Source organism: Typha angustifolia, chromosome 13, assembly GCF_048772165.1.
Source record: "Typha angustifolia cultivar Huaian chromosome 13, ASM4877216v1, whole genome shotgun sequence".
NCBI lineage: Eukaryota > Viridiplantae > Streptophyta > Magnoliopsida > Poales > Typhaceae > Typha > Typha angustifolia.
Genome location: NC_133251.1, coordinates 5,229,068 through 5,253,398, shown reverse-complemented (window position 1 = coordinate 5,253,398; position 24,331 = coordinate 5,229,068). Strand labels below are relative to the sequence as shown.

At 34.5% G+C, this 24,331-nt stretch overlaps 2 protein-coding genes across 3 annotated transcripts; one reads left to right on the top strand and one right to left on the bottom strand.

Annotated features, from left to right (window-relative positions):
* Window positions 1-1,016: 1,016 nt before the first annotated feature.
* On the bottom strand, window positions 1,017-5,993 carry LOC140773031 (uncharacterized). The gene is made up of 5 exons (XM_073115353.1): window positions 5,841-5,993; window positions 5,588-5,730; window positions 3,186-3,404; window positions 1,834-2,053; window positions 1,017-1,503 (listed from the first exon to the last, which is right to left on the bottom strand). Exons 2-5 carry the CDS (start codon window positions 5,698-5,700, stop codon window positions 1,237-1,239), a joined length of 819 nt encoding a protein of 272 aa, XP_072971454.1. The 5' UTR covers window positions 5,701-5,730; window positions 5,841-5,993; the 3' UTR covers window positions 1,017-1,236.
* A 4,655-nt stretch (window positions 5,994-10,648) lies between these two features.
* On the top strand, window positions 10,649-22,909 carry LOC140774854 (uncharacterized). Of its 2 annotated transcripts, none has more exons than XM_073118002.1 (9): window positions 10,649-10,799; window positions 12,384-12,489; window positions 16,748-17,040; window positions 17,246-17,351; window positions 17,473-17,853; window positions 17,932-18,011; window positions 18,095-18,219; window positions 20,371-20,622; window positions 22,583-22,909. In XM_073118002.1, exons 1-9 carry the CDS (start codon window positions 10,699-10,701, stop codon window positions 22,603-22,605), a joined length of 1,467 nt encoding a protein of 488 aa, XP_072974103.1. In that variant the 5' UTR covers window positions 10,649-10,698; the 3' UTR covers window positions 22,606-22,909. The 2 variants fall into 2 exon arrangements, with proteins under 2 accessions (XP_072974103.1, XP_072974104.1); XM_073118003.1 differs by having other exon boundaries at window positions 10,682-10,799; window positions 12,401-12,489.
* Window positions 22,910-24,331: the final 1,422 nt, after the last annotated feature.

Here is a 24,331-nt window from a genome sequence, read left to right as displayed (position 1 = left end):
AGTCCTCAATTTTGCAGCAGCCTCTGATGCCAATAAAAAAGGATCTAATTTTCTGTTTCACATCTGATCCATTAGAAGTCAAATCAGTTATTGCATTCAGACATAATTTAGTTTTATTCTAAAACCAATTTAGTGAGCAGTGAACTGGTTTACTATCCAAACAAAATTTGAAGTAAACTGGGTATTTTTCAACCTACTTAAACCAATTCTCTCTCCTGCTAGCAATCTCATTAACCATATACCAATCAGTACTTTTTGATCTCACAACAGGCTTGATTGACTCCACTAGTCAATCCTTTCCAGGTTCAACCTCTTCCCCTTGCAGTAATTCCATCATCTTTTTGCATTGTGGAATGTTTTCACTAGTTAGAAATCAAAGAGCCCAGTTCTCCCCCTTTAGGCATGCACTCAAACCCTAGCTTGCAGTCTCCTTTGATAGTTGTAGGTTGCTCCCCTGCCCAAGAAACTGCTTTAGAGACAAAAGAAACCCTAATGCTTCTTCAATCTGCTCTCCTGGGAAGAGGAAGGCCATGTACTAAAATGTTGCTCTCACTCAGCTCTCACTAGCAAAATGCTGGCAAAAACTAGTGCCTCAATAGCTACATCAAAGGTGTAACAAGATCCGATATGAAGATCCAGGCATGGAATTGTCGAGCGTATGGAGGGCCTTGATAGTCAACGACCAGCATTTTAAGATCCAAGTCCATCTTAATCAATTTTGGATTAGATATTCTATTGGATAACCAAAATTTTCTTTTCAGATATAATAGACTTCTGACTTTCTAGTTAAAACCGTTAAACCCATCTAGAAAAATGCTTCAGCCCCTTTTATATCCTTCTCAAGGTAGATTGAAACTTTTTCTTAATCGGTATTTGCCATCTAGATAGCATTAGAAAATAATGGGTTTGGAACTCACTAAGCCTGACATTCAACCAAGAAAAAAATTAACACTTGTTAGAATGCAAAAGTACTCTCTTAGTACAAATCAACACCATAAACTAATAGCAAAAGAAAATCTCTCTTGAAGATGATTCTAATTAAGCGATTGTATATTGATATATTGCAAGTGCATCACAAAATAAAGTTCGTCTAGTAGTGATCAAATGCTCAAAGTCGAAGGCTGCCAATTTGTGAATGTTCTCGTAATTTGTCAGTTTAGCAGGTGCGAGCAATGAAGATAAACTACAGAACACTCCACTCCATGAAAACAAATGCTTACAAGATAATGTTATCCATCACTTTAGACCAAATGCGAATGACAACTTGGGCCTAGACTTATTCTTACCCAAGAGCTTCATCTGGTTAGCCTTCTCCTCTTCCTCTTCCATCCTCTTTCTTCGCATAGCTTCTTCTTTTTGTCTTTGGATCCGCTCCAGTTCTTGATACCGCTCCAACTCTTTCTGCTGTTGTTCTAAAGCTTCTCTCCTCTGAGACTCCTCCACTCTCCTTTGGTTCTCCTCAAGCATCTTGTCCAGCTCCTCCCTCTCTCTTCTTTCTTGTTCCTGCAAGCCCACGCAACCCAATGTTTGTTTAGCATAAAGGCAAGCTTCCCTAAGTGGTTAGTCACATCTGATCTTAATATATAAATAATTAAGTTGCCATTCCTTTCCATCACAAGAAAATAGGCTAAAAATGCCGTTATAAAATGTCCATCATAAGAAGTAACTGCAGAAAGTATCATATATTGGCCTCATTGAAACTAATCAGGAACCTGCATATAGTAGAAACATACATTGCATACTCACCAAAATTTCATGTAAATAGAAACAGATAAAAAAAAAAAACAAAAGCTGATAACAAAAAAGTTAAAGAAAAGACCAACAAGAACCTACCGCTTTCTGCCTCGCTTCAATCAGAGCTGCTTCTTTTTCTTTCTCAAGCTGCACTGAAACCTCATCAAGTAGCTTCTTTCGCCCTTCGTCAATTCGGCGCTGTATTTCTAGTTTGACCTCCTCAGAATTCAAACTCTCTTCAACTTTTTTCCTTATAGCTTCCTCTATTCTCCTAGCAGTTTCCTCCTCTAACAGTTTTAATTCAGCCTCCTTTTGACGCCTATCATGAAAGCAAAAAGTCAAAGAAAGAACTGCTCTTTACAAAAACACTGAATATAGCAGCATTGATACACATCTTGAAGGCCAGACAGACAGCCATATCTAAATTAGCAAGCATGATAAGCTTCATTTATTAGGACCAACTATGTTCTTCTCATCCATCATTATACTCAAATATAAGCTCATGCTTGTTAGGCATACCTCTCTAAAGATTCCAGATCCAAAAAATGAGATTTCAAACTGGTCAACAGTAGATAAAGGAGTCACCAATTGCATCATCAAATATAACAAGTGGAACTATAGCAGTAGCTTCCTTCAGAAAAGCCTGTGGAGAAGAATGTCAAGTAACCTGTGCCAGGTTTAGAACTAATCATTTAAACACTTCAATTCTTCAATTAAAGTATATTGCTCGCATATTTTATATCTATTTAATGAAAGCATAAAAAGTGTGACGCAGATTTCGCTGATTCAGGCAGAATAGTATGACGTAGAACCTAGTTGCTCAGCACATGTAACAGAACAAAAGATAAAATTGCTGCAACACTGATGAACTTAATTTCCACTAATTAAAGGCAGCCAAAACTAGAGTCTAAACTGCCTCAACAACACAAACGAACTTCAACTTTCAAGAGTGACACAACAAAACCTGCAATGTAAGAGAAATGGAGTACTTCTAGACAAAGTACATAACAAGAACACATAAGAACCGGGCAACAAAATGAGAATAGTAATACAGCCAAAACCAACAAACCTAGATCCACAGCTAACTGTCAAGAAGGAAGGTGTCAAGACCAATGTCTTCAATACAATGGGCAATAAGAGTTGACACGAGAAATCTAGAGAGTATTCACATGATCTCCAACATATGAATTGCTTCATTAATAAAATTAATAGCAGATATGGATGTTGGTTTTCGCCAAATCAGAGATTTCTGCACACAGATAACCCTGTACAGATAACCATACACAGCTTGGCAAAGCACAGATAACAATGTCAAAGAAAGGGAAGAATGTGACATACTTGTACTGTACATTGTATAGAGAGAGAAAGGTTGCCCAAAGAAAATGAATATTAAACAGTTTCCAAAAAGAATGTAAAGCTATGACTAGAGAATAGAGTGGATATTTTTCTACCTTTTCTTCTCCTCTTCTTCCTTTCTTTGTTTCTCAATAGCATTTTTATGCTCTATTGACCCGAGACTAGGGCTTCGAGAGTTAGGTACAGGAGAATTTGTGTTGCTCCTGCTTCTCTGTCTTTTGTATCGTCTTGGTGAAGGTGACCGACTTTTACGCCTTCTGGGAGTTGGAGAGCGGCTCTTACGCCGTCTCAATGATGGAGAACGACTTTTTCTCCTAAGGTAGAAAAGATAAAGTGTAAGGATGAAGTATAAAATACATATTAATATGATATTAGAAGTCTTATATCATTTAGCAAGCAAAGAAACAAAATGGACTGCCAAATAACATGTACAGTTACCTCAGGCACTGTTAAGAGTAATCTTTGTATGCTCCATCTTTTGTAACCAAAGAAACTCTTGTAAGTCCAAAATCAAGCAACCAAAAGATAACCATGTGGCACTCATCATCTGCTTCTAGTGATCATTTTGTCGGGAAAGCATTTCATGCAAAAAGGAATTATTCCTATTTCAATGTTTAAAAATATTTTAATGTCACCTTCCCAGGTTCTCATGTTCTCTGATCCAAGAAAATGTTTTGACCACCCAAAGATGGAAAATTGCCCATATCAAATGCCTAATATTGGTATAATGGCTAAAGTATGGTGACAAAGATGATTACTATGAAAAAGTGAACTATCAGACATGATGTGATACTAGAGAAACTTCAACATCGACAACATACAAAATTGTCATGAAACTACAGGGCAACATTTTATTTAAAACCAGTATCATGATAAATGATACCTATGTGTACATTATATGCTTTTATTATATTATTATGGATGCCTGATGAGTGATAATTGATAAGACACTGGGCAATCTTATAATTAGCAAATGAAGGTTACCATGTTCCGATGATTACATACCTGTAACTGGAAACAAGTTACAATTTACAGCAACCTAGATCCTCATGTAGACCCATCCATCCCCATAAATGAAATAGTAACACAAAAAACAGGACACAGTGTTTCACATTTCATCTGATAAAAGAATGTTAGCATACAACTATCTTCCAGGAAGATTGCTTTGAAGAACACCTCATGAATATCTATCTTTTCATGTTAAACCATCATGATGCCTCTGGTGTATTATCACTAGACATTAACGAAGATGGCAAGATGAGGATAGTAATAAGATGATAATGAGTTGATGACAATGACAAGAGCTACTATGATTGATGATGATATTACTATGATCAATAGTAAATTGCAAGAATTAAAAATCAATTCTAGTATATAATTGTTATTTTCTTTGATCTTTATCATCACATGCCTCTCTATACTAACAATAGAAGCATATTTTACTAAAAATTTTATATAGTAGTACCTCTTAGTGATCCTAAATACATATACCAATCAGCAATAACTTCTGTAAAATTTCATGTCAAACAAGACCCTACGACAGCAATCATCCTTAGAATTGCTTGGGCTCTCTCCAAGAGCTAAAAGATTTTTGTCTGAGATTTGCTGCAGTCCACGAACATATGAATAGCACTGCCAATCATAAGTATCTAAAGAAAGGTTCTAAAGATGCCTTGAGAGTTACAAGCAAATCATTTAAGTTTAAGAAATATGGAAACTACTCAGCAGATGTGGAAGTGCTACGGGAAAGAAAAGGAAAGGGAAACTTTTTTAAAAAGAAAAAACCTTAACTAAAAAAGAAAATAAAAAACAACCTTAACTCCTAAAGTCAACATGTGGGAGTGCTAGACAAACCCTAAACCCTAAAGCCTGAACAAAACCAAATTCCAAACCTTTCTGTAAGACATTTAGAAGTAATACAATATAGACTCCAGTCTATCAAGACTCAGATTCAGAACTGTCACAGGATAGGAAGCATGTAATGTAGCTATCCCTGAAATTGATAAAATGTTAAATTAGGAAACCAAAAGTTAGTTCCCTAAATCAATGCAACACCACAAAGAGCTCTACTGCTTCGTCATTAAAAATTCTGGGATATTCAAAGGAAATCAAGTAGTCAAGCATTCTTATTTCCCAGACAAAAGCAACTAAGATGTTCATACCAAAAAGATCATGCAACCGATCCAGCTAAATCTAGCAAATGCCCTTGTATATGACTAAAACAATATGTACTACAACAACATCATACCATTCAACATAACCAGTAGGTCAGAACTACATGTGGATTTATTTCCCCAAAAGATTACACATAACTTTCTTCCATTAAACTCTCCATGCGTTACAAATTGATATCCTCCCATCAAGAAGCTAACAAAATCTACAATCTTTCAGATCATTTCAACGAGGATATTAGAAACTGTCAAGCAAAGAAATTTTACAAAAGAGGGAAAAAATGCGGGGGAGAAAATAAATGGCTTGCGATAACAAGCGAGATCACCTATAAGAGTAAGGAGAGCGGCTTCGATCCCTTCTGCTTCTCCTGCTGCTGTGTCGCGGAGAAGGAGAGCGCCATCTCCTTCGCGAGGGAGATCGAGACAAGTCTCGAGGCATGAATCAAACACTCTCCGATCAAAGTACGATCTTTTAGCAAACGAAAACCAAAAGGTTAGAACTATCCAATAAAATCACACAGTTAAACCCAAAAATAAAATAAAAAATAATTAATCGTGCAAGTCAATCGCGATTATTACCGCGATCTAGCAAGAGATTCGTGCAGAGAGTTTGATCACTCGCAAAGACGCGTAGAGGACCTGGTTGAACGAGGAGAAAACCCTAGTAAGAGAGGTGAGACAAAAGGGAGAATCTGTGGATGAGGAAGGCAACGGTGGGAACCGGGGTAGGGGCAACGATTTATATAGACGGGGTAGCGCATTGAGTTCGGGTTGGTAGTAGGCTGTAACCGGTCCGAATTTTTACTGAATCCGCTCTGAATCCAACAAATTTGGATATCAATCTCAATTTTTTTATCCAGTAGTTTGATTCAGTAACGAAACCTTTCTTTTATTATTATTTTTTTATATCTAATTAAATTTATTTTTTAAAAAATTAAAACTAACTAATTGAGTTCGAGATTTAATCTCAAATGGGATTCGATCGAAATCTATCTGGATTTTATTTTCTTAATCCCTTTTTAATTATCTTGCTTGTTTAATAAAGTTGTAGGTGAGTCATGAGTGATGGCCCCTCTCTCTCTTTGGGGGAAAAAAATAAAAAGCTAAAAGACAATAGCTTTCACAGCAAAGATATTCTCAACATTTTCTGGCATAATCCTTCATCCTCAAGCATGGCCAGTTCTGATATTTATATTTTTGACAGTGTCTTTATCTCTTTGATTATTACCTTTTGAGCTTCTTCTTTTTTTCCCTATGGATTCTCAAATGATACACTCAGCAATTGTTATCTTGAATCAGCTTTAGCTTGCTCTTCCTAATGTTTTTTTTTTATAGATACTTCTTTCCTTCTTAAAAAGTTTAAGTTAATGTCCAAATAAATCTGTTGTGGGCAAATTGGTTGGATGCTGATGCCAATATCAACGGTGCGACAATTAGGGGCAATGATTCAGCGACAAAATAACTTAGAGTTTAGATTCGATAACTATGTCTATTGACTAAAGTGTTATTGATGCCTAAGTGTTCTTGAATCAAGATAGGGGTTAGCCATTTGTATAGTCTATATCTAGCATTCGGGTTCTTAAATGATTTTAAAAAAAAAAAGCAAGATGGATAGATTCTTGTATTAATTAACCTCTATGATTACACAAGCCATTGATATTGGGACTAAAAAATTGCACTAATATTACTTACATATGTCTAAAACTCATAGTTCGAGCTTTGCTTGCTAGTCCTATACGTTTATTGGCTTGGTATATATATATAAGAGATATGAGTATACTTCAATAAGAAAAGTCAAAAGGAAAAAGAAAAGATAGTATTAATAAACAATAGGCGAGACTCGAGCATTAATCAACGATAGAGAGCTAGGCTCGATACGCTTGTGAGAAATGTCATGGGAGCGAATTCAAAGAAGGTTGTCATGTTGCGATATAATTTGAATTATTAAGATAGCATTTGACTGTGAAATAACTTTCAAGTTAATTTACTTTTATTTATTTATTTTTTAACTTGTATAAAAAAGTCTATACAAGTTTAGACTATTATAGTGTTTGGTTATAAGTCAGTATATTAGTGTAAGAATTATATTTGACATGACACGAAAAGTAATAAATTTAAGAGATATTTTGATAAATAATTAAAATATCTAATAAAATGAATGGATGAGGACATGATAGAGAATAACCGAAAGAATAGTTGAAATGATGTATTTTCAAAGACAATAGTAATTAGATTTTGTTGGTAAATATAAATATTAGATAAAAAAGGAGAGGAGAGTGTAGGTAGTACATTGAGATAAACAACTGATTGGACACTAAACTAATAGATACCTCACTATTATTTGGACACTTGTGCTTATCCCATAATAAAAAGAGAACGAAGGATATTAGCAAACTAATATTGAGATGAGTTGTTGTTTAATTATTATACTAAATATTAGTAAATACCAAAGGCATTGAGAATGAGATATACCAAAAGTAATGAAATCAAGTTTTTGTATTATATAATTGAAGAAAACAAAAATATAAACATGAATATGTAATAATATTTATGAAATAAACTTAAATAGTCGAAAATAAACCCAACTAGATTGCTACGCCAAATTAGGAAATTTGGTAGGAATACATGATAGCATTGCATATAATTTATGAACATGAATATCCACAAGAAGACTTTTTTTGTATTGGTTAATGATAAATATTTGTAAATGCAAATATATATATATATATATATATATATATATATATATATATATATATATATATATGCACATCTATGGAAATATTCACCTTGCAACATTATACAAAAATATTTTGATATACTTAGGTAATATAACATTTCACATGAGCTCAAAATTAAATATTTTTCCCGTAAAATATATATTACATATAAATTACATTCAATAATATGTTTTAATATATTATCAAAAGGAAAAATTCATCATTTTGGAATAACTTTGGTGGGATATTCCAAAATTTTATTTCAGCTAAAGCTACGATAAAAATATCTAGAGAAGTGCCACTTATTGTATACTCTTATTATACTTATTGTGCATTTGCATAAATTTTTATCTAATATTTTTATCCTAATTTTTAGATTAAATTTAATCGGGATACTATAACCTAGGTCCCTAAACTTGGAATGGATCACAGAACCTCCTCTCCTCGGAAAGCTTTTTAGCAGTCTTAGTTTAAAGAATGAGAGGGTGTCAATTGGACATCAATTAGAAATTGCAATATAAATTTCTTTTATCTCAAGATAAATCTTTATTTTACAAATTCCCAATTTTACCTACAAGTAAATAGGCTTAAATATTAGAGAAAAATGTGATATCAACACACGAAATTTATGGAAATATCCCAATTGATAATTATTTTTTATTATAAAAATATATAAACAAATATACTGATAAACAATCAAATTACAAAGAGAATCTAATGGCATATCGATTCATTCTTTACTAATACACTCTCGAATGACAAAATTAGCTAGGTCATGAGCAGCACTTAACCCTGCTCATAAAAGAAACCTTAACATTATGCAACATAGACATCCACCTAACACATTACAAAATAAAAAGATATACTTTGGCCTAGAACAAGGTTTGTGCTATTCACTACACATACCACGAGAAAGACAATCACTAAAAAGCGAATAATATATGAAAGTATTAATCGCCTCTAAATAGTTCGATTCAATACCAACTTATGCTCTTTTCACACTATTCTCGGTCTAAGTTTGATGTCATCTAATTCCTTTTGCAAAGGTGACTCACTCAGTCACTCTTAGCTGGCTCTCAAACCGTTTGCACCAATTCTCCTTTGGCATTTTGAACAACTGCACCTACTCCTCCATGGTGGGTTCCCTCCACATAAGGCTCATCTACATTTACTTTGATTTACCAAGTATCTGGTGTCTCAACTTCCACTAGCTTTTAATTTCAACTTCCCTTTGTCCTCCTCCATGTAGTTTTGTTATTGTGCTATGGTTAGCCATACTATTGTTTTGAGTGAATCAATTGCCTCTTCGAACATAACTTTGTTCATTTGCTTCCAAATGGACCACAACATGGTAGCTATCAATGCCTTGATCTCCTCATCCTGGTTCGAGTTATGGTTCTAGTTGGTTAGGATCTAATTTGTTCTTGAGGTTATCTTGTAAGCTTCCATGTGTAATCCCGTGCTCCTTCCAAACCATGAAACTATAGTTGTAGGTACAAAATTAGTGAGTCAATATCTCCAAGTGCATCCCATATAGCAGACATTGCCTCTCAACAATAATGCTACGGCAATATAGATAGTCTTCAGTTGGTAACTTATTCTAAAATAGCTTTCAACATAAGGTGATGACTTACGGTGTTGCCAGTAGACTACAAAGTTTGCTCCACCCCTTCCATATTTCTGCCTTCGAGTGATGAAGGAAGGTATACATGATTTTGGTTGTTGGCTCACCTTTGGGGTGTGGGCACTAGATTCATACATCTGCTATGTTTGTGTCCGCTAATAGGAAGGTATCATTGTTGAAAGTAAGGTCTATTCCTCCCTCCTAGATTAGCCTCCCCAATGTCCAAGTATTATCATTTTAGATGTCTGCCAATATCAATGTATCATTAAACAGTGTTAGATGGATGATTCTCATTGCATGTTCTATCGTATAGGCAAGATCCAAGGTTGAGTAGTAGCAAGAGTTGTCTAGCCATTTTCTATCATCTTCTAGTATCTCATTTTGAGGTACATCGCTACTAGCTTGATTACCTGCCAAACCTAAAAAGCCGACAACCGAATGTGTGGATCCTAAGGGTCAAGTTTCTTATATTTCTCAATCAGGATCTTAACCCAAGGTGCTTTATTACTGTTCAACACCTCGTACATGAGCTTTCCCAAGGAGTAGTCTGTGCCTCCTTTAGCCTCTTGACCGCCAACCCACTTTCATTTTTTGAGCTAGTAACCGTTACCCGATTGATAAGATGCATGCTCCTACTAATGCCGTTTTTCCATAGAAATATTCTCGCTTTCTTTTCTATTTCATCCGGCACCGAATCCGAAAGCCACCTGTTTTCTAGCGAACAAGAAGGGATGGCCATCAAGCGTGGACTTTCACCGAGGTTGCTCTACCAGCAGTGGAGAGGAGACTTCGCTTTCCATCCGGCCAGATTATGGTTTACAGTGAACAGTTATCTATCTTGGTAGAAAAAAAATTCTGAAGAGAGAGAGACCAAGTTCGGTCCAAAACTCATCTACAAACCGGCAGCTCCATATCCGACCAGAACTAATTGGAATTGGGTCCAGCATTGTTCCCTTCATGAAACTTCAAACTGAAATTACTAAAATGCCCATGAATATTTGGAGCAAATTTACAAAATTATCCCTTCTCGGGCCGCTCTTTTCTCCATCGGCCGTCGAAATTGAGAGAGAGAGAGAGAGAGAGAGAGCGAGCTATGGAAGTGGACGAGGAGGCGAATAAGACGAAGGAGGAGATGGAGGAGGAGATAGCCAAGGCGATGCGCGCACGAGTGAGGGATTTCAAGAAGCAGGCAGAGTAAGAGCCGCAGCCCTTTTACCTCCCCCTCTTCGCTTCCTTTTTCTTGGTAACTTTGTTCTCATTCTATAAGATAAACTTAACCCAGTTCGAACGCACTCAACTCTGATTTGATGCAGTTAATAGCTGTCAAGAGTTTAGAGTCTCAGGTTTCACTAAGTTAGTAAAAGTTCCTCCATTTGGAGCAAATTATCGAATATAGAACCTGGAGTGCCTTTTCAGCATAGATTTCTCCGCCGTGAATATTATTTTTTGTCCTGAGATTGACAGTATGGTGTAATGGGTTTTGTTAATTTGTGGGTCGGATGTGTCGATTGATCTTTATCAAAATGAAGTAAGCTTTCTTTTATTCTGGTAGCAGAAGTGCATCTATTTAAAGTTTCCTAGATATGGGATTGGTTGGTTGAATTTATTTATGATCTGTCAAATTGCGTGAAGAATCCTGCTGTTTTTCTTTTTTCTTTTTGTGATTATCTTGATTTAGAAAAGGTTGCTCCTGCTTCTTCTCTCCTTTTATCTTTTTTTTTTCCCCTGTTTTTGTGAGTGCATTGTAGTTCGTGTTGATATTGCATGGATTATGGAAGGGAAGGAATGAAATTACGTTGTGTGCTTCTTGTGACTTATTGTAAGATTGGTTACTGCTGCTACCAGAAATAGTTCAAGGGAGAAAATTCAAGTGTGAAGCTTATTAGGAATTTAGGATATCAATTTGCAAGAATGAAGCCACACCTACTTTGTTTTCTTTGTCTCATCCTATTTAGGTATTATAGAACGTAACTTCAAGCATGAAAGCTTTAATCGGAAATATCAAAGCAAATTTCCTAAGAGTTTAAGAAAGAACACCATGTACAAAAGCATCATCATCCAGATAGGGAAGCAAAAGTGACCTAGAAAAGAAGTGTTAATCCATTAGTTTCTAAATACGATTAGATTTATGCTATTCCATCTAAATCACTAAAATATTGGTTAGTTTTTGTTGAAAAGGATGCTTTTGGTGAATTTGGATATCATTCAAGGTGGACAAAAACATAGCATAGTAGGAAGAATCTAAACCTCTAAGGTGGCTGCTATTGTGGTTGGTGTGACTTTTTCTAGAAAAATGTTAGTGAGTTTAGTTGACACACTCTAAAGTAAAGTATGCCTGGCCAGTTGCAATGTATTCTTTTTGTAAAACTAATGCAGAGTTTATGGGGGAATGCTGCCGGAAAGTTCACTTTCATTCTGCAGATTTTTAGGGTTTTTGTTTAGTTAGGTTTTGGATGCAATTCACATTCTAGTGCAGTTAAACAATGAAACTTAAAATTAAAAGATTTTTAATTCAAGATAATGTTCCAACTCATGTCTTGTCAATTTCAATTGATTCTATTGTCTGATTTCCTGGTTAATATTAAGCCTACTTGTTTTATTGGTTCTATTAGGGAAAGAATCATTTGTGACGTAGCTTTCAAACTTATTTATGTTCATCTACCGATTTTATGTAGTTGGAATTGTTTTATTGCCTTACCTCTTGCTATTGCGTTAGACATGTACAACTTTGGTGGATAATGATTTGAAGTTCTAAAGTTACTGATGCTCTTGTGGTAGCTCCTTGACTCTTGAAGGTGTCCGTAGAGCTCTGGAGAAGGATCTGGGGATGAAGACACTTTCACTTGATGTCCATAAGCGATTTATCAAGCAATGTCTAGAAGAGGTATTACTTCCATTCAGAGGCACTGTGCTCAATTTTATTCATCTGCCAATGCTCTCCCTAACATATGTAATCACTAGCATGCCCCAATAAGTCTTTTAGGTATACAGTCTATGTAAGATAATGCATCATTTGACACTTAGGCTTATTTTGCATCCTGAGATAATTAAATTGGTTCCCTTACCATATGTAATTGCTTGAGTAAAGATAGCATCAGCATAAATTGTAGAAAGTTTTTGCTTTCTAGACTACCTATCTTTAAACCCCTTTTTCAATAAAAGTCCTCAAGTACAGTTTAAGTTAAATGGTAAGTTTTGAACTTAGCAAATGGATATTCATCTGATAATCTGTAGAGACAGATAGAATGAGAAAAACATCTATGTGTATGCTTTTATAGAGAAGAATGACTTCTTGTATTATGCCTTTGGTGAAAATAGCCTTCATCTAGGTCCACTAATTGTTACTAATTTGAATTATTCTTTCATACTGTAAAATTTCAGTCAATATCTAGGCAAATGCTGGTGCAGCAAATTCCAAATTTGAGACATAATATAGAATAAAGGGAATGGGTCTTGCTATAGTTCGTGTTTGGACTGAGAAGCCAAGGGATTCCATTGAACTTAAATTTTAATATCTGTTGCTTATTAGACATTTTGTCAATATTATAACTAAGGATTAGAAACTCGATATCGGAATTGAAATCGGGATCAGCCATTAGAGAAAATGATATGTATTGGTTGTATCAGCTATATTGGTTGTATTAGCCGCTTGTATCGGATCGGAATATTTTTAATTACATAAAATTCTAAATATTATTGAAAAATATGGGAAATTTTTTTAGAATTTAGAAAAAAAAACTGAAAAATAAGAAATTAAAAATTAGTCATGTATGAAGCCTAAAAACCAAATAAAAAACTCACGCAAAATCATGATAAATTTTGAGATGAATTTAGTAAATTCTTATACTCGTAAAGTAGTGTTGTAGAAGCGAGATGAAGAGAGAAATATTTCTTTTTACTGTCATTCTGAGTAGTAAGAAAAGAGAAACTAAAGAGTGAGCGAGAAAGAGAGAAGAAAAATGAGAAAATATAAATAAAAAAAAACACGCACTCAACTTCAACAAAGTACAGAATAGTCGGAGGAACTCATCGGATCAGTCGCTAGATGAGCTCGGTAAAGTGTGAGGGGAGGGTGGAGAGTGTGTGAGAGATAGAGGGTAAAAATTAAAAATTTAAAAAGAATACAACTGGGGATATTAATTACTAATGTTTCATAGGTTAGATACATATTAGATTTGAGGTAAATCTTAAAATATCTAGTTTTGGTCGATACGGCCAAGACGGATCGGCTGATTTCGCGAACTGATTATTTCACAATTGCTTGCTGATGTCATGGCTAGTTGAAGACTATATATGCCATCAAGAATTGGAAAGTGTGCGATAAAATTGGAGGTTGTCATAGAAAAGTGTAGGTCATATCATTGTTCTGGTAAAATTGTATTAGCGGAAGGAATTATGTTAAAAGAATAGTGAAGAATAATAGAAAGAAAGAAGAGAATATATTCTGAACCTACATCATTGATTTCTCTTTACTATTCTCTTTCCGCCGTAAATTAGATTTGAAAAATTGTAGGGGAGAGATATGGAAAGTGAAAGCTCAAGTCAAATTAAAAGTGAAACTCAAAATGGTTTAAGAAAACTGAGTCTAGGAAAACCTAATAAGAATCAAACTAGGAAACCAAAACCAATTAGGAAATCAGAATCCTGTTCTAATAATAAAAACTAAACTCAAATTGATGAGCAAAAATTTAAGAGTAAGAATAGGAAAGCCAAGTAAGAATAGAAAAAGTAAAAGCACGGCTAGGATGAGATTTTTTTTAACGTGGAAAATCTTAATGTATAGAAAAGGAAAAACCATATATCTGCTCAAACACTATCAATATATCATTCGTAGAAACAAGAAGTACTTACAATCTCTTAGACAGTCCAGCTGAGTGTTGAAGTCCGTGTCTCTTGTTCAAAGTCTATCTCAATTAACTATTCCATGAATAGGTTGCCCTACGTCTAGTTCACCGTATGTCGCTACGAATTGCTCTTTAAGCTTCTCATGTTGGTGGTGATAGTTGATTTAGACTCGGTTCAGCTCCTTCAATGCTTTTGGATCATCCTCTATTGAAGCATAAATACTTAAACATATGTAGAAGCTCTCACAATAGATATGAATTTAACTTTGTGAGGGAGCTAAAGAATTGTTCTAGTCAAGACTAAAAATTCATAGAATTCTCACTTGGATGAATGATTCAACCTTTGGCTCTCAGTCTCTTAAATAGAGGTAAAGAACATCCTCGATTCATACTAGGACAAGTCACCAAAGGAATCTTCAAAACTTTTTTTGATTCGAAACTTTTTTTGTTGTCTTGCGCATGTCGTCTGGACACCATTTATCCCATCCGGAAGTCATTTAAATTTCCTTAAGTGATTCATTCCGGTCCTCTGGATGCTTTTGACTCCGTCCAGGTGCGCTTTTGAAATATGAAGCTTTATCATTTTTTCTTCATAATTTGATTTGATTTCTTCACGCGATCTGATTTTTCATAAACTATGTGATTTGACCATAGATGTAAATCAAATTTGTACAACTCAAAATAAATATGATTTTGTTCACGAATTTCTTGTTACAAAATCAAATTACATTTATTAATTGTTGGTGTCTCCTTAGTCATGCTCTTGTTAACAAAGTGTCTATCCAGCCTTTAGAGTTTAGATTATGTGAAAGATCCCGAAAAGTTACTTAGCTCTAAAATGATGAAATATGCTGTACTGGTGAAAACAGGTTCTAATAGTTGACAACAAAGGAAAACAGTTAGCTGGTATCTGATGATAACTAAACATTATAATGATCAATTTTCATACAGCTCTTCTATTGCTCACAGGCAGAAGCTAACATATTTCTATCTAATGAAAAATTGAATCAGACACTGATGTGTACTTCTTTTTAGGAACAATGGCAGCCTGTTCATTTTTATTTTGTATGATAAAATAGTAAAGTTGTGGATGACTTGAAAGCGAACCTACATGAGAATAGGATACCATTTTAGTAACTTGGTTACCATGAGAAACATATCCTTCGGGTCCACAATATTTATTTGTACTAGTTGATTCTCTGATAGAAATTCAAGAGTACACAAATTTGAGGACCTGAGTTGTGGCACTTAGAGAACATGGAAATTATGTGCAGAGCATGAAAGATATAGGATCTTCAGGAGATATCTTGAAAATGTTAGTATCAGATGACATGAATGGGAACTAGTTTCCATTGAAAGTTGTGTGTTTGGTAGCTGTTGCTCTTGGTCCACCATTATTACCATGTTACATGTATTGCTATGAGATTCTTTTTTTTTTTTCCTTTCCCTCTTATTGCAAACTTACCAGATGAAATTAGGATATATGAAGAAGTAAGATGCCAGAAAAAATACTCAATCTTGAGAAAATGAATTAGAGGAAATAAAAGTATGCGACTGAAAAAATTTATCCAGCTGAGAAGGCAATAGAGAGTCAATTATTGAATGCTTAATTGTATATATTTTTTTGTATATGGTATCGTACAGAGATAAAATTAAGATGAACATACTCTAAATTTTTACATTATGCAAAACTCATGTATCAAAATGGCTACAACCAAGAAAGGCTACAAGAGTTGGTGGTTCTATGATAAATGAGTGAAACTCCTGTGATGGTGAAAGGAGAAAGAGCAAGAAGTGAGGAAAAGAATGCTTGTTGGTGTATCTTATGTCAGGCTGAAATTCTTCTTGACTTTATAAATGAAGTATATGTATATGTTGGTGATTCTCAATAACAAAATCTCAACTTATTGGTTATTGTGTTAAGTTTCGACAGGCATTTATAAGAGGGTAAGATTATTGATTTACCAAAATGACTTTCACTGGCAGCTGGCTAGGAGATGGTGGTTTGAGCATTAGAATATTCTGTTCACTTCCTTTCTTATTATGTCAGATTGACCATATTATGTCACTATTTTCATCAAATAGGTTCAATATAGTCTTGTCAGTACTTCTTCATACACTCAATAATTAATTACTCAAAATTAGGCTATAGTATTTAAATTATGAATTCACCTGTGACGTGCAATAATTAAGTACTTTGTTGTCTTCAGCTCTGAAGCGTATTTTGTTGGTATTCTTTGTTTGTCTAATAAGCCGGAAGTTCTAGAGCCCTAACAATTTTGAATGTCATGAAAACAGTGCTTTTATGGTGCTGAAGATGAGACGAATTCTGATACATCAGGAAAGACTCAAGAAGGAGAAAATCAATCAGTGAAAAAAGAATATGAAGAGGTTCGACCATCAGCAGAAATGAAGCATGATACTTCTGGTCTCGATGAGCAGACAGAAGGACCTTCTGCAGTGTATGAGGATAAACCAACTGAACATGAGACTGAAAGAAACCAGGCTTCTGAACTGCATAATGATACAAGTGAAGAAATGATAAAGAACGCAATCAAGAAAAGAGCTTCATTTTTTAGAGCTAATTTAGAGTATGTATTCCTTATTATATATGGTACTCCAAGTTTACCATTTTGTTATGAACAAGATCCATCTTTTACTAGCAACTAAAGGCCTTATTTTTTAAGTCCTGATTGGTGATTGATGTTGGCAAATAATGCATTTAATTTTTTTCTTTATGTTACTCTTTAATCTTCTGGCTCTCCTTTCCATGTTTAACTTCTCATGTATGTACAGAAGTATTAGTCTACAAGAAGTTCGTCGGATGTTGGAAGAAGATCTCCAACTTGAGAAGAAAACTCTGGATTCCTACAAGAGTTTTATTAGCAAGGAACTAGAAGAAGTATGCGTGCACTTGTGCTATAAGCAATTAGTATTATGAATATATGTTTGACTACTTTTCAGAGTATAATATTGATTCTTTCATCATACATGTCTTTTTCTTGTCTTCTTATTTATCTTAGATCTTGCAATCACCTGAAGTTAAATCTGCAAATGGGGTAAAGAAGAATCTTAAGAAAGTTTCTCAAAAGGCAGATGATGGGAAGACAAGAAAAATTTCTAAAAGAGCTCGTCAAGAATCAGACTCCTCTGATAGCAATGATAGCCTTAGTGAGGATGAAGAAGTTGATGAGGAGATGAGACCCAAAAAAAGGGCAGCCAAAAAAGTTAAAGCAAGCACAAAAGGTCCAAAAAGGCAGAAATTACCTACAGAAAATAAAAAATCATCTGGATCCAAGGAGAAAAAGCTCGTAGAGCCAGATTTAGGTAGAAGTTCTGAAGATAAGACTGGAAATTCTTCTGAGGATGATCAATCTCATTCATCAGCTGAAGAGGACGTCAAGGTTTTCAATTTTCAGAATACCTTTTTCCCCACAGTTACTTGACTTAGTGCTAATTTTCTCATTTTCTCAATCTTGCAGAAGAAACGAGAAAAGCCAACTCAGGCCTATGGGAGACAGGTAGAGCACCTGAAGTCCATAATAAAATCATGCGGAATGGGGTACTTTCTTCTCCTCTGTTGGACTAATTGGAATTCTTACCTAATCCGATGTAATTAAGTTTAAGTTCTTTTCCCTTAATTAGTATCCCTCCATCAGTTTACCGGAGGGTTAAACAGGCACCTGAAAGCAAACGTGAGGCCTATTTGGTGAAGGAACTAGAGGAGATTCTTGAAAAGGAAGGACTATCAACTAATCCTTCTGAGAAAGGTGAGCATTACTGCATAATTAATGGCGACTCATTGACTCCATTCATTCAAATATGTGTCTTACTGTTCTGACCAAATAGTTATTGGTACTGAAATCTTGTTAATTAATCATAGATCCATAATAAGACAGAATTTGCATTTTGGGATGTGAATGTTCCTCAATAGTGTAACTGTGTAACTACTAGTTGGAGCCATTTGCTGGGAATTAGGAAGCAAAATAAATAACCATTAAACATTTATACTTTCGTTCCTTTGCTTTGCATTCTGAATTGGCATTTATCAACCAAAGTAGGGATCTTTATGTAATTAAGCTACTTTGTAACAGAAGGGATCTTTATCAACCAAAGATGATCTCATTAAGCTACTTTGTAACATAAGGGATCTTGATGTAATTATGTCAGTGGCAATTACATTATTTATGACTCAGGCATAGAATTGATTATTATCTATTCTATCTTTTGCCTGAACAAAACTTGTTCTTGAAGTTTTAGTTTCTTCTCTCTTTTCACGGTTTTTAAAGTTGTTTTCAGGCTCTAACTAGTGTGGAGATATTTTGCATTTGGAAACGTAGACTTCACTACACTTTGGTATATGGAGGAGATCCTTTAGAGATCCTTTAGAGTATTCAAGAAGTGTCGCCGACCTTGGCTCGGGACAGTACATATTGTTGTCGTGCAGTGATGAGCCGGTGTACTGTTGACGCACCAAAAAGTCTTGACATGCCAAAAATAATTTTCAAACCTTTCTAGGGCCTTAAAATAGGTTTTAGAGGCTAAATTAATTATTTTTTTGACACTGGATATTAATATAACATATTTAATTAGATTATAATCTTGTGATTTTTCCATAATTAGATTTTTATCTCGTGAATTATCCAATTTTTTTCTGTTCACGCAAATAACTTGGGGGAAATTGAAATTTCCATAGGATTCTAAAATTTGAAGTATAAATTATATAAAATCAAGTACCAAAATACAAAAGGTGTTAATAGTGACGAAAGAAACCCCATAGTAAGTTTGTTTAAAATAATATATGCTCAATTTCTAGTGGCACACAAGCATGAGTAGCCATGAAGAATTATCGAGATACTTCCCCTATCAGTGTTAATAATTCATTGGCATGATACGTATCAACTTGTGTCCATTTGCACATCAATATATGAGACTACTTTCATGTTCTAGTAAACAACATCAGATTACATATGATGAGTTTAAATTAAAAGTAAAGGAAAAAGCTAGAATGACATATGTTTCTTTAGATTTTTCAATATTATATGCCAGACTTTGTTAGTCTTAGTGAGTTAGGTAGGGAATAGATCATAGGGGCGGCTTACATTGTAAGAGTTAGGTGTGGAGCATAAACCATACAAGACTCGCAATGTGAATTGTTTATTTTTACTTTTGCTTTAGAAGGCTCAAAACTTGAATCTCGACCTTTCTCATGAAATTTCAGAAGTAAAGATTATACACTTCAATGAAGTTAAAATGGCCTTTTAAACATTCTACATCCAACAATGGTTTTAAATGCCACAAGTAGCCATATAGTAGCTATGATCTTCTGACAGCACCCACCTGCCTCCGAAATTTCCGAAGAGAGCAAAACACATCCTATACAGTTACTTCCTTATTCTAGTGTTAGAGTTATTCTTTGTCTTGGACCTGGATCTTTTCTGCAGAGGCAACAATAGTTTTTTCCCCTGGAGACAGTTTCAAATGTAATGCAATCCAGGGAAGTCATAGCAAGATTAGACAAGAGAATGCTGGGTAATAGTTTGGAGTTTGTGTTCCTAATTACTTGTTTACAAACTACGTACCTCAATAAAAAATATATACACAAATTTCTTGCTATGCTAAGCCGAGGGTTGTTTTTGTATATTTATTTCAGTATGCAGTAATATCCATGCAATTATGAAACATGCCTTTCAAGTGTAAATTACGCCAAGTGCATATATGAATGGAGTCCTGCTTTGTTTATTTTGTTCATGTAATAGGTCAGCCAATTACCTCATTACTAGGTTGAAACAACTGCAGTTTCAATTGAATTGGCATTTTATTTCCCTAATTATGTGAGCTAGAAGATGCTGCACAATTCCTACTTCCAATCCTTTCCTTGACAAATGAGAAACATGGAAATTTTCACTTGTTATGATCAGAAATTAAAGCAGTGAAAAAGAAGAAGGAGAGAGCAAAAGAGCTTGAAGGCATTGACATGAGCAACATCGTCTCGAGTTCTCGCCGGAGAACCACTTCCAGTTACATACCCCCACCAAAGCCTAAAATAGAAATCGAGAGTGATGATGATTCTGAAGACGAGGAAGATGAGGAGGATGAAGAAGATGAGGAAAATGAGGAAGATTCAGATGGAGGTAACGGTGGTGGAAATGCAAGTGAAGGATCTGAAGAAGGTAAGCAAATAGAGTTGAGGCATGTACAGTCAAAAGATTCATATAAGATCTACTTCATTATTTGTGTTCCATTTTCTTTCTTTATTATATCTAAGATGTAGAAGTCAAGTAGTATCACATTGTTTAATATCTGGGTGTGGGGACTTCACTGGTTTTCAGTCATCCTATTTGACTTCATTTTGTATCTTTTTAGTTTCTTCCTTCTTGCTAATATCTATCTGTGTCTAGTTGAAGTGTTTTTTTAGTTCATTCTTGTTATGCTCGACTTAAATGGACAGTGTAGGATATTGAACTATATGGGGAATTTTGAATGTTGTTTAATCTCAAACCTTTCTTCTGTTTCGTGCTAATAATTCAGATTATTTGTCATCTGGAAATTGTTTGACTACTTTATTCTATTCATATATAACACAATTCTCTAATTTAATAAAGAACAGAATATCCCCTTCTAGACTAAGAAAATTTTGATTCTAAACAAGAATTTGAGAGATGTACATGCAATTTATGTGGGCCCAAGAGAAACATGGACGTAGATGTACAAACAGTTGTTTCTGCCAATTGGTAAATGTATTAGACTGGGCTTTCATGATGCATGTGAGCTTTGTGACTGATGCTACCAGATGGGTCAAAAGGCAAGGATTGTGTACAAGAGAAACATGGATATAGATGTACACAGAGTCCGTTTCTGCCATTTGGTAAATGTATTAGACTAGAACTTGGACCCACATGATGCACGTGGGCTTTGTGCTGATGCTAACAGATGGGTCAATAGGCAAGGAGAAATCAGTTGTCTTGCTGACTTTTGTGCTCATACTGAGGCAACATTTTTATATTTCTCTTTGCCACTTTGTTCATGTATTAATTGCTTCCATGAATTGATTGATCGATTAGTGGCATTATGATATTCATTGATTATGGTCTTTGTGCATCCTTGATCAAATTATTTTTTCCAATAGTGGCATGCACTTCACCTTCTCATTTGCATCTCCTTGTATTCCTTTGTTTCACCTATGTGGAACAAGAAACCTTAGGAAAATGGCATACTATATTATTTCATCATCTCATATTACTAATTCTTACTTTTTCTGCTGAATATTTTGGCTGCATTGTGGGATTAATTTTTAAATGGCTTAATTATAGTTTGTTCCCCTGAACTTTGCCTCCTAAAAAGTAAAAACGTACAATTTACTCCTGAACTATTTAAAATGTTACAATATCCACCCTAATAAAAGGTGCTGAGTGTTGCACTTTAGGTATTATAAGAGGTATTTTTCTATGCTTTTATAATTGAGGGAGTAAAACGATACTAAATTAAAGTACAAGGAAGCAAAGTGTAATTAAACCTATTTAAATTAATAAAAGAGTAGTGATGCCTTTGCCGATGTATTATTAGTTTCTCAGTTAAAATAGTTGACTTCTTGATTGGTTGATCTACATATAAAATATATAGAAATATATATAAAACATGACGTCATTATTGAAGGCCAAGTATGTTTATTAAATTCAAAGCCTGTGTTTTGATGTGTGAAGCTGCTTTATTAGAATCCTTTTGGTGAATCTGATGCAAGAGAAAAACTAATCATATCAAGTGATGGGTTGTTGTATTTATACATTATTTGCCACTATTTGTGCTGATAAAATATCCTTGTTTAACTGTTCCTTTTGATTTGAAAGGACCGTAATATTTGTAAAGTTGTCTAACCTTATTCATAATATTGTGATTGATGAAGCTATCTGCTATATTTCTAGGAATTATACTTCTATATTTATAGATGCATGCTCCATTAGCTTGGGTATGTGCAGATTTATGTAATCAACCTTATTTTTTCTGATAAATGAACCCATCTTTACTTTGAATTTTGGTTATCTTGATACATTTCATCTCTCATATTTTAGGTTTTTAATGCACCAAAGCAGTCTACCTTTTATTCTTTGCTGACTAATCTATGCTTGCTTGCAGATGCTGAGGATGAAAGTGATTGAATTTCTTTTCTACCACTTGATCTGCTATCTATCCCACTGTGGATCGTCCTGCTAGCTTTGTGGAACTGGGGGCTTTGTTTGAGGATCTCTGTTGTTCTTGGTAGAGTTGTTACTCCTGTCTTATGTGAATGTAATTTACCTTAGTATTTTACGTGGCGTAATATATTTAGCTGCAAGGTTGAATTCTTCAGTGAAATGCAGAGTCGGAACATCCCATCTGTAGTCCCATGTGATGACAGTAAATTGATTCTGCACAAAAGCAACTTCAAATGGTAATCCAACTTTTTCTGTTTCTAGTTTTGAAGAAACTTTGTCACCTGTATTTTCACTGACTTGTATTTAGGAAGTTAGCGTATGGTTTTAGCTAAGAATGCTACCTGGCAATCAGCTTTTTTCATGAAATCATAAGTATTCGATGCACATTCAATAATGTGGTTGCTGAGTTCCAAATGATACGAACATATATTTGCTTGTTGATGCACAGATTACAGCTCACAGCTCTTAAAACTTTTACATATATTATAACTTGGTGCACCTGTGCTTATGATACAATCTAAATCTCAAGTGGATGGAACTTTTTACAGGAGTTTCAACTAACTAGAATCCATGCATCTTATTTAGTAGATATGAACTTAAGAGTTATCTATTCTGCATGCCTCAGACAATGTGAGCATGACCCTAGTTTGAAAGATTGCGAACTATCCTTAGTCGCGTTGTCAGCAAGCACAGAGAAGATTGGTTATGCTACACGATTGTGAAAAAAGTGTAGAAGATTTTTAGCAGTCAGTGGCTCAATCAGCTTGATAGTTACTGCATGGCTCTGTAGTTCTGGTAAATCATTCTTTCTACTTATATATGAAAAATATATGTATTGTACTGTTAGAGGATTTTCCAAAGCAATATCCATGTAAAGCATTTCTTACCATTTTGCTACTGGTTTACCATGATCATTTTGTTACTTATGTGAGAGTTATACTTCAGTCTTTTGGGAATGTTGTGCAGCCTTTGATACTCTGAAAGGCATTTTTATTTAATAACAGCTGTTCATCTCATTCTTACATGAACTGTGTCTAAATAGCATTGAATGACAGAAACTATAAGCCAAGCAAATTAGGGATTCGTGTGCTTTTATTATTAGTTTATGAACATATTCATATAGTCATATAAAATAACTTTTGTGTTCGAAGATCAAGAGTAACAGTGTGACAACTCAAGTCTGATGGATAATATTAGATACATTCTAAAGTTTCAATCTGATAGGTTACAATACCAAAAGGTCGGCTACGGAACAATTCCTTAAAATCTGATATAAAATTGGTATCAGAGCTTATCAAATTGAATCACAATCAATTGAAAGGTTCTACAAGCAATTTACCCTATCTTGCCAGAGTTCTCAAAGACCTAGCCACTTATCATACGGTTGCTCCAAAAAAAACTTTATGGAGTTCTTGATCGATCTATTACTACTCTTAAAAATCTATCACCATTCAAGTATGATCCATGAAATATTTATCAAACTACTATTAAGTTTTTTCTTTTGCCATGCAAACGATCATGTAGATATTGTTAGACACTCGTTCCTGCAGCAATTTCTCTCTTATTTTAGGATAACTCCTTTATAATAAGATAACATTTCTTATATATAAATCATCGACTTAGTAACTTGCTTTTTGAAACAATAATTTATCTCGATGGCGTAGCACTTATACTGGCAATAATTGCAGTA

Coding starts and splice junctions, on each gene's coding strand:
- LOC140773031 (XM_073115353.1), bottom strand. CDS start 5,700: ATGCCTCGAGACTTGTCTCGATCTCCCTCGCGAAGGAGATGGCGCTCT. Junction 2,054..3,185: donor GAAGAAGAGGAGAAGAAAAG/GTAGAAAAATAT, acceptor CTTTCATGATAG/GCGTCAAAAGGAGGCTGAAT. Junction 1,504..1,833: donor TTGAAGCGAGGCAGAAAGCG/GTAGGTTCTTGT, acceptor GTGGGCTTGCAG/GAACAAGAAAGAAGAGAGAG.
- LOC140774854 (XM_073118002.1), top strand. CDS start 10,699: ATGGAAGTGGACGAGGAGGCGAATAAGACGAAGGAGGAGATGGAGGAG. Junction 17,352..17,472: donor TTAGCAAGGAACTAGAAGAA/GTATGCGTGCAC, acceptor TATTTATCTTAG/ATCTTGCAATCACCTGAAGT. Junction 17,854..17,931: donor CAGCTGAAGAGGACGTCAAG/GTTTTCAATTTT, acceptor TCAATCTTGCAG/AAGAAACGAGAAAAGCCAAC.